This window comes from Sceloporus undulatus, chromosome 2 (assembly GCF_019175285.1).
Source record: "Sceloporus undulatus isolate JIND9_A2432 ecotype Alabama chromosome 2, SceUnd_v1.1, whole genome shotgun sequence".
NCBI classification, from domain to species: Eukaryota; Metazoa; Chordata; class Lepidosauria; order Squamata; family Phrynosomatidae; genus Sceloporus; species Sceloporus undulatus.
Window position 1 is genome coordinate 190,075,690 of NC_056523.1, and position 16,302 is coordinate 190,091,991.

At 40.9% G+C, this 16,302-nt stretch overlaps 1 protein-coding gene across 1 annotated transcript in view; it reads left to right on the top strand.

Annotated features, from left to right (window-relative positions):
• LOC121923894 (synaptophysin) overlaps positions 1 to 16,302 on the top strand; it is a 46,428-nt gene that overhangs the window by 9,447 nt on the left and 20,679 nt on the right. Inside the window, exon 3 of the mRNA XM_042454816.1 lies at positions 14,861 to 14,985. Within this exon, the coding sequence (XP_042310750.1) occupies positions 14,861 to 14,985 (125 nt within the window). The remainder of the gene's footprint in view (positions 1 to 14,860; positions 14,986 to 16,302) is intronic.

Consider the following 16,302-nt stretch of genomic DNA (forward strand, 5'->3'; position numbering starts at 1 on the left):
AGCCTTCGCCAGATGATTTCTACAGATCAACCTATATTTAAGGCCACAGAAGCAAGCCAGGCTGTTATTTTTCTGATCAGCTGGAACAATGGCTGTGACCATAACAACCTGGAAGGAGTCATGGAAAATAAAAAGAGAAACACACACACACACACTTGGGATGCCATGATATTGTAAAGGATTGTGACTGTTAGACGTATGTCAAGCTGAGTTAGAGAAGGGGAAGAGAAGAAAGGTGTGCTAGGAACCGAATAGGAATCAGGGCTGGACCAAGATAGTTGTACTCCCTGAAACAAAGTATAAGAGGGCATCCTGTCTGTACTTCAGGTACACAAGGTGACAGCTTGGGCAGCTGATTCTTACTTAAAACAATGGGATGGTGTCCTCCACAACACCTGAGGGACTGCAGGCTAGTATAGGGAGACTTGGGATATGTTGTGTGTCCTACACAGCTCTCAACTCCAACCGGGGGCGGGGGGGACAACTAAAAGGATGCCTCCTTATGTCCCTCCTGCCTGCATCTGCCAACCAAGACAATCACCTCGTTCTTCTTCATTACAAGATAGTTAAAACCACTTGAGACAATTTGCGATGCAAGTCAAATGTACGTGACAGACCCCTTTATCTAGCTTGGCCCACAATTCCAGCCCCTACATAATCCTGCCACTCACCCTGCCCTTGTTCACCCAATTCTCCTCTTTCCCAAATTGGGTTTCTGGGCATCCAGGTGACCCCTTAGTATGGATGTGTTTGTGTTAACTTTTTGTGTTCTTTGTGGTAAGCATAAGCACCACTTGCAAGAGGTTGAAGGAAGAGAGTCTGAGTCAGAGTTAACAACATAACAAGAGAATTAATGTGCTTTCTTGTATCCTATAGAACTGTAAATGCTTAATCAAGTTCCAGCATTTAGTTCCAACCATGTAATGATATTCAACCTGAGTTATGTCAGACCTTGCCCTTCAGTCAGTCCAGGCAACCAGTATACATTCATTCCCCACTGTCTCATCCAACTGTCTCATCCAATTGTCTGTTTTCAGCCCTCAGTACCATGGCCACTTTTTATAATAAAGTTTCTCTGCAGCTGTTTCCAAGATCATTCTATATGTCACAATAGACCTCTTCAACACACAAAGAGAAATGAAGAAGGGCATATTTTAGGTCCACCTTCCCAATTTCTCTCTTTCTTAATTGGCACATACAGGCCTGAACAGACAGGCCAAAATAAAGCTGATTCGGGTCACATTGGAGGTATGCTGTTTAAATGATGCATGCATCCTAAGAGGCTGAAAGCCACACCAAAGCCACACTTTGGCACAGCTTCTGGCCTCTTAAGATGTGTGTGTCATTTAAACAGCATACCTCCAAAGTGACCTGAAGCAGCTTTATTTTGGCCTGTCTGTTCAGGCCCATACATTTCCAAAACTGTTGCGTGTTGGGTTAAGACTTTGGAGACCAGAGTTTGATTCCCAGCTTTGCCATGAAACCTACTGGATGACCTTGGGCAAGTCATAGGCTCTCAGCCTCAGAGGATGGCAATGGCAAACCTTCCCTGAACAAATCTTGCCAAGAAACCCCCACAATACATTTGCCTTAAGGTCACCATAAGTAAGAAATAACTTGAGGACACACAACAACAACTAGGAACTGAAACAATTGTGTGGAGAGCTTCTGCATATAGGGGAAACTTCTCTATTCAGATTTGGTGTTCTCCATATGAGGACAGTGAAGGAACTGGAGGTGGAGGTCAGGCAGATTGGTGCATTCTCCATTTTGCTTGTTGATTCAACACACATCAGCATAATGAGTGAACAGAGTTAATGGAAATCCCATTTCAAGGGAAAACTGACAGTTCCAGAAAAGCTTATGAATATTATGTAAAATGGTGGCTGTTGAGGCTTCCATAAATATGATTATTGTTAGACTTCTTTGATCTACAGCTAAAGAGTGTGAGCTTGGATATATAAACATTTACATGTCAATACTGTATTAACAAAAATCATAACATATTGGCAGAGCTTGGGAAAGTTATTTTTGGACTCTCATCTCCCAGAATCATTTCCCCAGCATTGCCAGTAACCCTGCTGGCTGAGGAATTCAGGGAATTTTAGTTCAAATAATCAACTTTTCTTATAATGGCATGTGTCCAGCATCCAAGGAATTTCTTAGCTCCATAAAATGGCTGAAACCTTTTCTCCACGTTTTGTAGCCAATGAAGCAGTGAACAAAACTTTTATCTTTCTTTTGTCGAAATTCTTTTAATGTTTGGATAGTATCTTTCTTCAGAGGTACCTTTGCAACAATAATACCTACAGTAGATGCAAGGCACACCAGGGACTCTTTGACTACCCTTGTTTGGATTAGTACAGTGGTAAATGACTCGAAAAAAAGCATGAATGTTCGTGCAGCACTCTTCAAAAACTGAAAGAACAGCCCATTATAAGCACAGGGGAAAGAGGATGCTGAACCAGAAGAAGATTCATTTCACTGGCAATAACATCTGGATGCTCTATGTTGGGAAAACCTGCCATGCAGAAAATCTCTTCCTACATCTTCTGCATGCAAAGTATTCACAGAGCTTTTTCTAAACAACTCACCTCAGACGTATATCCTCCTCTTACAGATCTGAAAAGATCATAATTTTGAACCAATTCTCCTAAGCCCTCCTCCCCAGTGAGTTTTTCTTGATTCTCATTTACTTGTATGTCCCTCAGCTGCTGCTACACTGCAGAATTAATGCAGTTTGACACCGCTTTAACTGTCATGGCTCAGTTCTGTGGAATCATGCGATTTGTAGTTTGTTGTTGCACCAGAGCTCTCTGACAGAGTAGACTAAATATTCTCCAAAATTACAAAGCCCAAAATTCCACAGCACTGTGCCATGGCAGTTAATGCGGTGTCAAACTGCATTAATTCTGCAGTGTAGGTGCAGCCCAGATGAAAACAACTCTGTTCTGCTATTTGTCAAACCACTAAGTATGATGTTCTTGTCTGCCTTCAAGTCATTATGGTGACCCTAAGGTGAAACTATCATGGGGTTTTCTTGGCAAGATTTATTCAGAGGGGAGCCTTCTTCTGAGGCTGAGAAAGTGTGACTTGAACAAGGCCACTCGGTGTGTTTTCATGCCTGAGCAGGGATTGAATTCTGTCTTCTGATGTCTTCTTAAATACAATGGCATAGTAAAATAGTGCCCCTTAAGTAAAATGGAAAAATAAAGTCTTGCATTTTGGAATGTATATTTTTAAAAATACTACCAAGCCATGGATCCTTGAATCAATGGATGAAGAATCTGTGGATACAGAGGGCCAACTGTATCTCATAGTTTACCTGTCAGAGCACACATAAAGACAATACCCATGTCTTTCCACTCAACCCAACTTTTATCCCCACACCAACCCTGTGAGGTAGGCAGACTGACTGGTTCATGATCACCCTGTACACATTTAAAATAAGTAGGCGTTTGTACTTGGGTCTCCTTATTCCCAGTTCAACAGGACAGTAAAATGTGCGGTGCTCCAGATGTTGTTGGACATTTCCCATCAGCCTGGATGATGACAGGACATGATGCTCAACAATATTGGGAGGCATGCACATTCCCTGTCCCTGCTCTAACCACTATAAAACACTGGCTCTCATCATACACCAAACATGGCCTATGAATCTTGAATGTTCATTACTAATTATGAGTCCAGTAAAATATCATCACTCTGGAAATGAATGTTAAAAACAACCAACAGCAACAACAATGAACACCACCAATATTTTGAAATGTTGGGAAGAGCATGGACATTTGGTTGGTTGAGGTGGAAAATTCAAGCACTTTTCCCTAGTTAAGAGATGGCACTATCCATTAAGAAAGCCCCCATCTTACTGAAAGGAAAGGCAGCTGTGGAAGAACATGGCAACATGTTCTTGCCCAGGAAACCTACCTGATGGATGGTGTTTGCGATGGGTCATTTCTCTTTCACAAAGAGTGCATCTACACTGTAGAAATAATGCAGTTTGACACCACTTTAATAACAATATAGCAGTAGTACCTACATTTCTATACCACTACATACTGAACTAAGCAGTCTCTAAGCAGTTTACAATTGCTCCTAACAAGCTGGGTACTCATTTTACAACCTCAGAAGGATGCCAGGCTGAGTCGACCCTGGAGCCCCTGTCTGGAATTGAACTCACAACCTTGTGGCTGTGAGTGAGTGGCTGCAGTACCAGCATTTAACCACTGTGCCACCAGGGCTCCCCTAAGTGCTGTAGGTTTATCCTATGGCAGTGGTTCCCAACCTTTCTAATGCCGCGACCCTTTAATACAGTTCCTCATGTTGTGGCGACCCCAACCATACAATTATTTTCATTGCTACATGCAAATATGTGTTTTCCGATGGTCTTAGGCGACCCCTGTGAAAGGGTCATTCGACCCCCAAAGGGGTCCTGACCCACAGGTTGGGAACCACTGTCCTATGGGATCCTGGGACTTGTAGTTTTACAAGGCCTTCAGCCATCTCTGCCAAAGAGTGCTAGTGCCTCCAGAAACTACAAATCTCAGGATTCTGTAAAATGGAGTTACAGCACTTAAAATGGTGTCAAACTGCATTATTTCTACAGTGTAGAGGCACCAAAATCTTTCTCTGCCACCCAAATTCTATTGCCTGGTTTAACCTCCTTGGTGATTTGTTGTGCTGCGCTAGTATAATAGATCTTTGTTGTCTTCAACCTGGTCAGCTTTCTTGAGGTGTATAATGGGCCACAGAATTAGCCCGCTTCATGTAGTTGGAGTTGGAGTTCAATTCATCTGGAGGGCACCTACTTGAAGAAGGCCACTTCTGAGTAACTAAACTGCATTAAAAATATATCCTAGGTTGTAAATAGTCTGATCTAGGACCCTAATAAGAAAAGTGCTGGTGAGCAGTATTGATTTGTTATTGAATAATGTTAAAGAAAATCCAAACAAAACCAGCAACTCCAAAATAAGTGAATTTTATCCACAAAGAAGGAGTTCAAACCTCACCTCTAATACAGTAAGGAGGAACCACAATATTAGTACCAGCCCTATTAGATTCCCAAGCCTTGGGATCTGGAATGATTTTAGATATTCTCGTTTACCAGGCTTCCAGTGTGTCTAGAAGCACAGAATGATAGAATTGGAAGAGACCCAAGGGCCATCCACACAGTCAAAGCACTCTTGACAGATGGCCATCCAGCCTCTGTTTAAAAACCTCCAAAGGAGACTCCACCACACTCTAAAGCAGCATGTGCCACTGCCAAACAGCTCTTACTGTCAGGATGTTCTTCCTAATGTTCAGGTGAAATCTCTCTTGCTGATTTTCCTCATCAGCTCTAACCAGTGATGGTGAAGAGGTATGGAGAGAATCCAGCAACCTGTGGTGGTCCCCTCTTTTTGCCCACATCTGGGTTATGGCCTAAAGGTTTATTGGACTAAAACCTTCATTTAGAAAAAAATGCCACAAAGTTGAGAAATAATGCTGCAAAACATACAGAATTGTCCCATGCAGGCGAGATACAAAATGTACACTTACCAAATTAAAAATTTAGCACACAAAGTATAGAAGACATGTCAGAAAAACTACCGCCACTTGTTTTAATCAAAGAACAACACAGAACAGATGGAAGAGTACTCTATACCCCTACCTAGCATGACAGCAGAACAAGCTAAACCTCCCCTTGCCTGCTGCCCTCCTGGTGTGTTGGACTACAACTCCCATTGCCACACCAGCACAGCCATAGCCTATGCTGGCTGAAAGTGACAGGGAATGACTCTAGTCCAACACACTGGGAGGACATCCAATTGGGGGAGGCTAGTCTGAAAGACTCATTGCATCCTTAAGCTCGGCATAATGAATTCAGCTTGTGCCTGTACGTACCATAACACACGTAGCTGTTCTGAATGTTTTGCTCCGGTATTTCCAAAAATACACAAGCAAGAGAGAGAAATGAGATATGATGTGAGAGAGATCCATGACTCAGACCATACCCTAGCCATCCCATGGATTCAAAACATTTGCTTTCTGGTTTGAGTTTCTGCCACTTTATAGGAAGCGGGGGGGACTGCTTCAAGCGCTTGTGGGTCATCCTTTAGGGCCTCTACTTGGTCCGCATTTCTGCTTACGCTTGTTCCTGGAGAAGCAGTGCAGAGCTATACAAAAAGCAGTTACAGTTATATATATCTTACATCCTATGAATTTTATGGTAAAATCTGTTATTTTTTATTAAGCTGGTCTATGACCATAATAAACTGTTGAAATCCATTAGGGTAAGATAGCAAAAGAAAGCCTAGTTAGCACCACACTATAGCAATCAGACAACATACTGTGTATCTTGCAAAGTTCTGCAGATTTTTGTACATTTGCATCGACACTTAATTGTCTTCACTGTTTTCACGCAAATTCGCATCTGTTTGAATTAAGCGGACACACGCAACAGCATTGTAATAAATTAAAACAGTGCCTGCCCATTCGCGCTCTCTCTGCCAAAAATATGCAGCAATTCAAATTGGACAGCCACCCATGCAATAATGTGCATTTCTGCAGAAATGTCAGATGAAATGGTTAATGCTTTTTCTGCAGAGTTTACTGAGGGTTTTTTTTTGGGGGGGGGGGGGCTTGCAAAAAGCTTGAATTCCTCTGAATTGCATGTGAACAGATCGTATTCTATTTGACTAGAATGACAAGTATTTTAATCATGTAGACAACCTCTTAGAGTCAAAAGAGAAGCAAACAGCATTTTGACACTTAGCCACAGATAACAGAACAGCAACTGAGGAAGTCAATATTTGGTCCCTCATAGATGTTCAAAGATGCTCTCTCTGGATGTCCTGCTTCTAGAAGGTTTGGAATAATTCCAGACCAATCTTATTGAATTTGCCCCAGATTTTCCCCACCAGGTAGTGCATGGACACTTCACCAAGGACCGGATTACTGCCCAGATGTTAAAAAACTCTTTCCCCCCAAATGCCTCACCATTGGCCAAGCTGGATGAAGCTGATAAGAATGGGAATCCAAAAACATTTGGAGAGTCACGGGTTCCCTAGATCTGATCTAGAAATGCTGGATCAACTTCAAATTCTCATTGCTGGAACATGTAGTTCCATAGATCCCTTTCTCTGTCCTTTCTTTCACAGATGCTTATCTTTACCCCCAGAGGCATTAGAATCAGAAACGCTAAATCCCTTTATCTCTCAGGTTCACCAGCACTTCATAATCCATCTTTTCTTGTGTGCTTTGCAACACCCCCAGGGAGAGGCACATCTGTCCTGAGATTTCCAAAGTGCTTAGAAGTGCCTTTCATGCAGTAAAAAGAACCATGTACTTCACATGAACAAAATTGCAACTTCTGCCTCTGCTGAACAATTTCCAGTAGAGGAAGACATTTCTTTGGGCTTTGTCACCATTCCAAATATCCCCTCAAAGCTGGTGAAAAGGTCTCTCTCTCTCTCTCTGTCTCAATCTCTCTGTTTTCCCAGTGTAACCTCTGTTCTGCTATTTAGAAGATGTTCCCTGCATTTTCTCAGGATCATGCCTTCCAATAGTTCAGCAAACCCACGAGCCTCACATCACTCCTCCCAAGACCTTTTGCCTGCGCCAGCTGTTGCCTGGAAGGCACAATCTTTTTGTAATGTTGCCAGGTGTCGAAGAACATTGCTCAGGTCATGCGCTGCTCAGTTGCTGCCCTTGCAAACACTACTGTCACACTGACAAAATGCTTGGGCCACGTATCTCATTGAGCTTCCCTCTGCAAATATTGAGGTTCCCTCTGCATCTAGCCTTGAAAACTGTCTTAGTAATTTATATGCTTGACATGCTAGGTGCATGTACACTGCAGAAATAATGCAGTTTGACACCACTTTAAGTGCTCTAGCTCCATCCTATGGGATTTGTACCTTTACAAGGTCTTTCACCTTCTCTGTCAAAAGAGTGCAGGTGCCTCGCAAAACTACAAATCCCACTATTCTGTAGGATGCAGCCATGGCAGTTAAAGTGGTGTTAAACTGCCTTATTTCTACAGTGTAGATGCAGCCTAGAAGCACTGTGGGCATATATGCCCCTGCCAGCAAATGCATGCTAATGTTACCCCATCCACACAGCATAACCTTGTGGCTAAATATGGCTCAGGCATCAAAACGGGGAGCCTCCAGGGTTACTTTTCTGGACTACAGCTGCCAAAAAGGTACACAAGAAAGGCATGTATCCACTGGGTTGAGGGAGTGGTTTTCATAGAATCATAGAGGTGGAAGGGATCCCATGATCCATCTAATCTAACCTCCTTCCAGGTAGGAATAAAAATAAATCTTATGGGGGGGGAGCATAAAAGGGTGGGATGACGATCCATCAGGCACTGGATGCATGTGTAGGACTGCATCTTCACTGTAGAAATAATGCAGTTTGGCACGACTTTAATTGCCGTGGTTCAATGCTATCGAAGCCTGGGATTTGTAGCTGTGGCACCAGAACTGTTTGACAGAGAAGGCTAAATATCTCACAAGAATACAAACCACAGAATTCCGTCGCATTGAGCCATAGCAGTTAAGGCAGTATGAAAGTGGATTCATTCTGCAGTGCAGACGCAGCCTATGTGGGAATGGAATCCTCTGGGCATACAGCCAGTGGAAGAGCCTCTGCAACAGATGTTCTTTGTGCAATGTATTTGCAGTTGCGAGAAGCCACTCAATTAGCAAGAATCCAGCTCTTCACAGTGCAATTCATATATTGATATATGTTGAGAGCCAGCCTGGTGTAATGGTCTGAGCATTGGACTAGGACTCTGGAGATACCAGGGTTGAAATCCTGGCTTGGCCATGGAAACCCACTGGTCAAGTCACACTCTCTCGGCATCAGAGGATGGGCATGGCAAACCCCCTCTGATGAAACTTGCTAAGAAAACCCCATGATAGGGTCACCTTAGTTTCCTCATAATTTGGAAAGGACTTGAAGGCACCCAACAAGATCACAGAAAAGCAGATCCTGCATTCCATGCCCCTGATCTCTTTCCCATTCTCCGAGAGTTTTCTTCTGCAAAGAGTCAGGAATGAGCCGAGGAACTGGCTGGTGGTGACGCAGACTCCTCGGGGGTGGCAGACGGCAAAGTGGGTCAGGCCGGGTTAATATTATATCTGGTCTCTGCTCAGGCACAGGAGGGAGGGGGATTAAAAGAAGCTGGAGGAGGAGGAGGAGGAGAGGAGGAGGAGGAGAGGGAATGATGCTAGTCTCTTTTCTATACCCAGCTCAGCCTCCACTCTAAAAATATCTCTGCTTGCACCGTGAGTTTCTCAGCTGATCCGCAAGGATGACCCTGAACCAAAATCCCAGCCCATCCCCAGCATCAGTATCACTCTCCTGCTTGGATTAAGTTGCTCCTGGCTCACAGTTCCAGAAAGGACCAGGCAGCAGAAGCAGCAGCAACAGCACCCCTGGTGGCAGCTGGGAAAACAGCATTTGATTGCTCTCCCAACAGCGCCCCCTGCTGGCCCATTGCTGCCAGCTGCCCTTGTCTCCTGCTTCTGCTCTGAATGGGACTAAAATCAGGGTTGAATGGATTAAACCAGGTTGGTTTAAACCGTGGTTTAAACTTTGGTTTAATTTAAATGACTTTTTAAAAAAAACAACAGCAACACTTTTTACAAGGTATATTTTTATTAAAATCACACAGAAAGAAACATAAAATTAACTCAACAGACATCAGACATAACAATAAACCATACTAGCAAAATATACATATAATACTTCTACTCCTCTCTGTTAGTTCTTGAATTTGTATGTACTGACTTTTATATAAACGTTATCCTGCGGGGAATTCTTAATTATTCTGTATATTATTCTGTATATATATGACTTAATCGGATATTTGCTATAAAACCGGTGCATTTATCGATTGATCAGCTCCTTACTTTATATCCCATATTTCTATATTACTTACATACATATATCTTAGTCTATATTTCTATATCCGTATCCTTACTCATCTAGATGTCTGCATATATCTAACACCAAAAACTATGTTGCAATCCGTCATATTATGTCATCTCTGTCTATATACTACTCTTCTAGTTTACGCCATCTTTTACATTTCTTGGTGTACAGTTTGATTAACATATCTTTTATCTATACTTTTTAACTCTTATCTGTTTCAAGAAAAACTTTTTTAAAAATTGATTATTCATAGATAGACATAGATATATGGAGAGCCAGTGTAGTGATTTGAGCCTTAGGCTGTGACTATGGAGACCATAATCCTGGATCAGCCATATAAACCCACTGGGTGACCATGCGTGAGTCACACTCTCTCATCCTCAAAAGATGGCAATGGTAAATCCCCCCTCTGAAGAAATCTTGCCAAGAAAACCCGATGACAGGGTTGCCATAAACCAGAAGCCAGTTGAAGGCACACAACAATAACAAAAACAACACACACAAACAGTCATATATACAGTCAGTCCTCCGTATCCACAGATTCAAGCATCAATGGCTTGACAATATATAAAAATAGTATACATTCCAAAAAGCAATCCTTTATTTTGCCATTTTATATAGAAGGCACCATTTTACTATGCCATTGTATTGAATGGGACTTGAGCATCCACGGATTTTGATATTCATGGGGGTCCTGGAACCAAACCCCAGTGGATACCAAGGGCCAATTGTGCGTGTGTGTGTGTGTGTGTGTGTGTGTACATACATACACATTATACATACATACACACAAACAGAGAGAGAAGGAGAGAAAGTCAGGCATTATTACAGTTGTCCATCCATATCCACAGGTGCAACTCTCCACAGTTTGAAAATATTCCAAAAGTATTTAAATTCCAAAAAGCAAACATTGATTTTGCCATTTGATATAAAGAACACCATTTTATAGTTTTCTGTGGGGGTTTTGGGCTATATGGCCATGTTCTAGAAGAGTTTCTAACTCTTCTAGAACATGGTCACATAGCCCGAAAACCCCACAAAAAACTATAGATGCCAGCCATGAAAGCCTTCGACTCAACACCATTTTACTATGCCATTGTATATAATGAGATATGAGCAATCATGGATTTTGTATCCATTGGGGGTCCTGGAACCAAACCTGAGCGGATACGAATGGCCCACTGTACCATTTTCCAACTGGAACAACAATGACTGTTTGAAGTTAAACATTTTAATCGCTTCATTTTATAGTGCAAGGAATGCCATTCAGAAACAAATCCTTCAATCAACATAAATTCAACCAAAACAACTTGCTTTAAAAGAACAGGTTTTAAAGCACAATTAACATTTAAGCCAGTTCTCTGTAACATCTGAGCTGCATGTGGCTACTTAATTTTCTGATTTAGTCCTATGTTGGTGTGATCCTAAACGTTAATTTAAAAAAACCGGTTTAAACCAAATAAACCGGTTTTTTTTAATTCTTATGTGTTTTTTAAAAATTGCCCCCCCCCCCAACCATGCCTGAAATAGCCCGGGAGCATCTTCCAGCATGAGTGGGGTGAACTGTTGGCCAAGCAGATGATGCCTGCTGGCATCCCTCCAGCACAGCCTCCACTTCATGCAGCCTCCTTGCTAGGAAGGGAGCATCCCCAGTCTCAGGGGTCTTTCCACACAACGCAAATTACTATGCTATAATTCGACCTGCAACCTTTTAAAATGCTGAAGAGATGGGGTGAGTGAGGTGAAGGTCAGTGGGAGGAGAAAGAAGAGACCCCAGGTTTTTAAAAAAAAATAAATTACATTTTAAGTTAAATATCTATTTTTAATCTTTTTACATTTTTTTTTAAAAAAATATGACCTTTCACCAAATTTTCACTTCAATCATATGAAACTATGTACATGTAAATGCACTAAAGATGTATGTGTGATATTGTAATTTAAATGTATAACTTGCTAGTTGTTTTAAGTCACAACTATTACCATGGCATTCAGGGATATGCAGGAATTATGATTAATGAGTAACGTTAGTACAAAAAAAAACCCACTAAAAATAAGGAAGGTGTGGGATGGGAGGAGGTCAGTGGGGGAGTGCCGCCATGAGTTACTACACCAGTGATGCCAATCCTAGTGATGACACTGACCTATGGAATCCTGGGATTTATAGTTTGGCCAGAGGTGCCAAAGGAATTGCTCTTAGGCTGAGAATTCTACATGTCCGCTCTCTCTTTAAACGACAAATTCCAAAGAGATACCACCATGGCATTAAAAATGGAATTGTTGTATAATTCTGTTCTGTGAAAGGAGCCACAACTAAGGAGAGGTGTTGATTTTGTTTCCCTTCGTTTCTGATACAAATTTGTCAAATTTTACAAATGTCTTCATATTCAGAATGAAAAAAAGAATGAGAAGATGAAGCTTATGGTGATGATGATTAGTAAAAGACAGAGTTTTTGATTCGGTCCCAGGGCTTTGAGTGATCAGTTGTAAAAATTCTGGGATCAAATCCCTGTGATTCAAGCCTGCTGAGGCTGAATTGGTCAACACCTTTTCTATCAGAGGCACCTCACTGATGACACCTATATGCAGGGTAACCAGACATCCTCCTTTTCCAGGAGATGTCCTACATTTCAGCCTTCTTTTGAGGAGAAATTCCAGAGTGTCCTCCATTTTGAGCATGGCAAAGAAGCATGAATTTATTTTTATATGAGTGTTTTGAGCTTTTATTTGGGTTTGGCCTCCATTTTTCTTGAATGCCCTACATTTTGTAGTGCCTTGTCCTCCTTTGCGGTTAGGACATCTGGTCTCCCTGCCTATATGGCAGGCAGGTACAGCATGGTCCTCCATTCTAGAAATGGCTGTTCCTGTTAATTTGGTCATTGCAAAATGGGAGATGATTTTGCTTCAGTTCATTTTTGAAGAAGAAATTTGTGATGTTATTTTCATATTCAGGATGGAAGGACTGATAACATTTCCTATATGATTTAATATAATATAATCCTATATAATAATGCCATATAATTTGTGTCAAGAGTCTTCTATCAGAAAGGATACCCAGTTACTAGGTTGGAGTTTTTTAAGTGCAAGATTTTTAAGAACAAAAGTGGATGTCATCCTCAACATTTATCATATTGGGAAGAGTATAGAATAAATGAAGAATGCCAAAGGTTATGGTATACAAAATCAACATTATATTAGCTACAGAAAGTGAATTCTTTAAAAGCCAAATCTATTGTTTTATAGGTAAGCATCTTGCAAAATGTTTGGGCAAATAAAGGAAAACACTGGGTTGGATTCAGATTTAATCATTGTTAGAACAAACCCTGAAATTTATGAGTCTACTTTAATATGACTAAATCCGAATCAAAAATCTATCAGCCTGAATCCAAATGCTAGCCCCAAGAAGAGCAGACCCATTGAATCAATTGCATAAGTCAACAATTATGTAAATCCTGTTAATTCAGTAGTTCTATTCTAATTGGGCCTAGCAATTGGATTTAAGCCAATGATTTCAAAATCCTTTGTTTAACATAATGCTTAAAAGATTTCCAAAACGTAATAAATGGTTTCCAATGTTCTATTTTTTTAAAAAAAATTATCTTCAATTAGCCTGTATGCTTATAGTATATATATTATGCACAAATGCATGCTGCCACATTTTCTTATACCTTCCTTAGCTCTAGCAAGACGTTGTTGCTTCTTTTACATAACAGCAATGTTGTCCTGAAACAATTTAGTATAATTTTACAGTCTCTTTTCTTTTGGGTAACATCCTCAAATTTACTCAATAAAGTAAGAAGCAGGATCTAATCGGATTATTTTTACATCTTTAGTTCCTTCCAAATTTTCTTTACAGAAGTATACACCATTTCTACACAGCTACCAAATTCATAATATCAAATACCATGCCATTTCGTATGACATCTCCAGTGTTTTCCTTGTCCCACCCATTGCATAATAGATAGTGCAATGAAAAGATATTTGCTTGAATAAAGCAGTACAGTGGAAGAGTGGTAAGTTTTCAAAAGCAGATTCTACTACGGAGAGTTTTTAAAATATTCAGGCAGCCCTACTGATCTATATCAATAAACTAGTTGTGGCAGTTTTCATCTCCACTACTAGCAGGTCTTTTGTAAACTGAACAGCCCATAATTATGTGGACCCTTGATGTGCAATGGATATCTTGTGGATACCAAAATCTGTGGATGCTCAAGTCCCATTATAACCAATGGAATAAAGGAATTTGAAACTGTGTGGGCAGTTTGAGAGCTGTTAATGTTTTACTTGTTGGGAGCTTTAAATATGTATTGTAAAAATTTGAATGTGTGCTTGCTTTGCAATGATCACCAGGCACCCTTTATTGTGCAGAACTGAATAAAAGGTTGTTGTGCCCTCCATCCTTGGGTGCTTCATTGGCTAAAAGTGCACTGGGCAACGGACCAACTCTTTTCAGGGATATCATAGTAAAATGGTGTCCCCTTATATAAAATGGCAAAATCAAGGTTTGCTTTGGGTGTGTGTGTGTGTGTGTGTGTGGAATAGTTGACTTCATGACCCCTTCCAATTTTGGTGCTTTGATCCCATCCCTCAATCCATGACTCCATTAAATCACTGGTCGTGTAGTACCTTTGGTACACTCTTCTATGAAATTGGTGGGATTTTGTGTTGCTGTTGTTATTTCCAGCTATTCTATGTACACTCCTCCAGTATTGCTTGTTGCTTTCTACCTCCTACACAGGTTAGCAAGTGTGTGTGCTCTGTAGCATGTGATGATATTTAAATGGTGGTAAAGCATTGCAATAGACATAGGGATTTCCACTTGTGTAGGATTTTCAGTTCAACCTAAACATGGTAGCCACGCAGTGATATAGTGCCTATGTGCCCCTGAACACTCATGTTCTCTCTCTCTCTCTCTCGTTCTTCCTGCCTCTCCCCACAGTTCTTTTCCATCTTTGCATTTGCAACATGTGGCAGCTACACTGGAGAATTTTGCCTGAGTGTCGAATGCCCCAACAAGAATGAAAGTGATCTCAGTATAGAGGTGGAGTTTTCATATCCCTTCCGGTGAGTTGGGCCCACAAGTCCATTAAGGGAAGTAAGCCAAGAAACTAACGGAGGGCAGAGGGTGTCCAGTGTTGTTTCAGACAGTTTCTGGACAAAGAGAAGGAATAATCACCTCTAAAAAGACCAAGCAGTAAGCAGCACAAAGAGGGGCAGAAATTGTTGCTATAGAAGGCATGGGTTATTATTGCTGTTATTTGTCATTAAGACAACTTTGACTTATGGTAACCCTATGAATGGGACACCTCCAAGATCCCAGGTCATCAACTACTTTACTCAGCTTTTGCAGACTCAGGGCTGTGGCTTCCTTGACCAAATCAATCCACCTATATATAACCAAAGCTGCTGAAAAGCAAGATCAGATGTCTTGGGATCACAGTGAATGGCTCTTTTAAGTTGATGTCTGTATTATCATATATATATGAATTAGAAATATTTCATGCACACATGCTAATATAGTCAATTTTAATCAATAGATTAATAGATTGGCTAAGATTAATATAAATCATCTCTTAAGATGTATTTTATTAGTTTGAGTGTATACTCTCAGAGCCATTACTTTCTGATTTTTTAAAAATATATGCTCAAAACTGCTCTTAAGAAAGATGAGATGTCTTGGGATTACAGTGGATTATGCACAATGGATCGGTTTGTTTAGAACACATGGCAAGGCCGAGCATTTGCTGAGATTCCACATACTTGCTGTGTGCAGAAGAATGTGATATTGGACAGTTAAAATTCCACTGATTGTGAATCAAGGTTTCCATTTTTAAAAAAAGAAAAAAAACATATTTAACCTTGTGTGTAATTCCTGGGAATTTCTGGACAAGACTCCCAACAGCCCAGAGACAAGTTTTCATGCTCAGCCAGCATCACTCTTTCCCTTGGGGTTAGTAGAACATCACTAAATTAGGCAAAAAAAATTTTTTTGCACGTTTGCTCAGCTTACAGTTTTAAAAGATCCCCACCATTTTAGGCAAGAGTCATTAATCTGGTTTATATCTTCTTTCAAAAAGAGCCGGCAAGAGGTCAAGAAAGCCTGTTAATTAAGGTGTGGAGGTAATGGCTCTGAGTTTACAAGACCTGAGCAGGCTTGCTAATGACAGGTTCGCTTGGAGGCCTGTCATTCATAAGGTCACCATAAGCTGAAGCTGACTGATGGCATATTACCACAACAAGAACATAATGGCCACTCACTGTTGTGTCTTCTCAGGACATGGCACTGAAGGGTGGAATATGGAAATTCTAATTAATTATTGTGACTAAGAGCTTTTGAAGCTATGATCTAGGCTCCTCCGTGGGCTTACCTGTTGCTGTTTT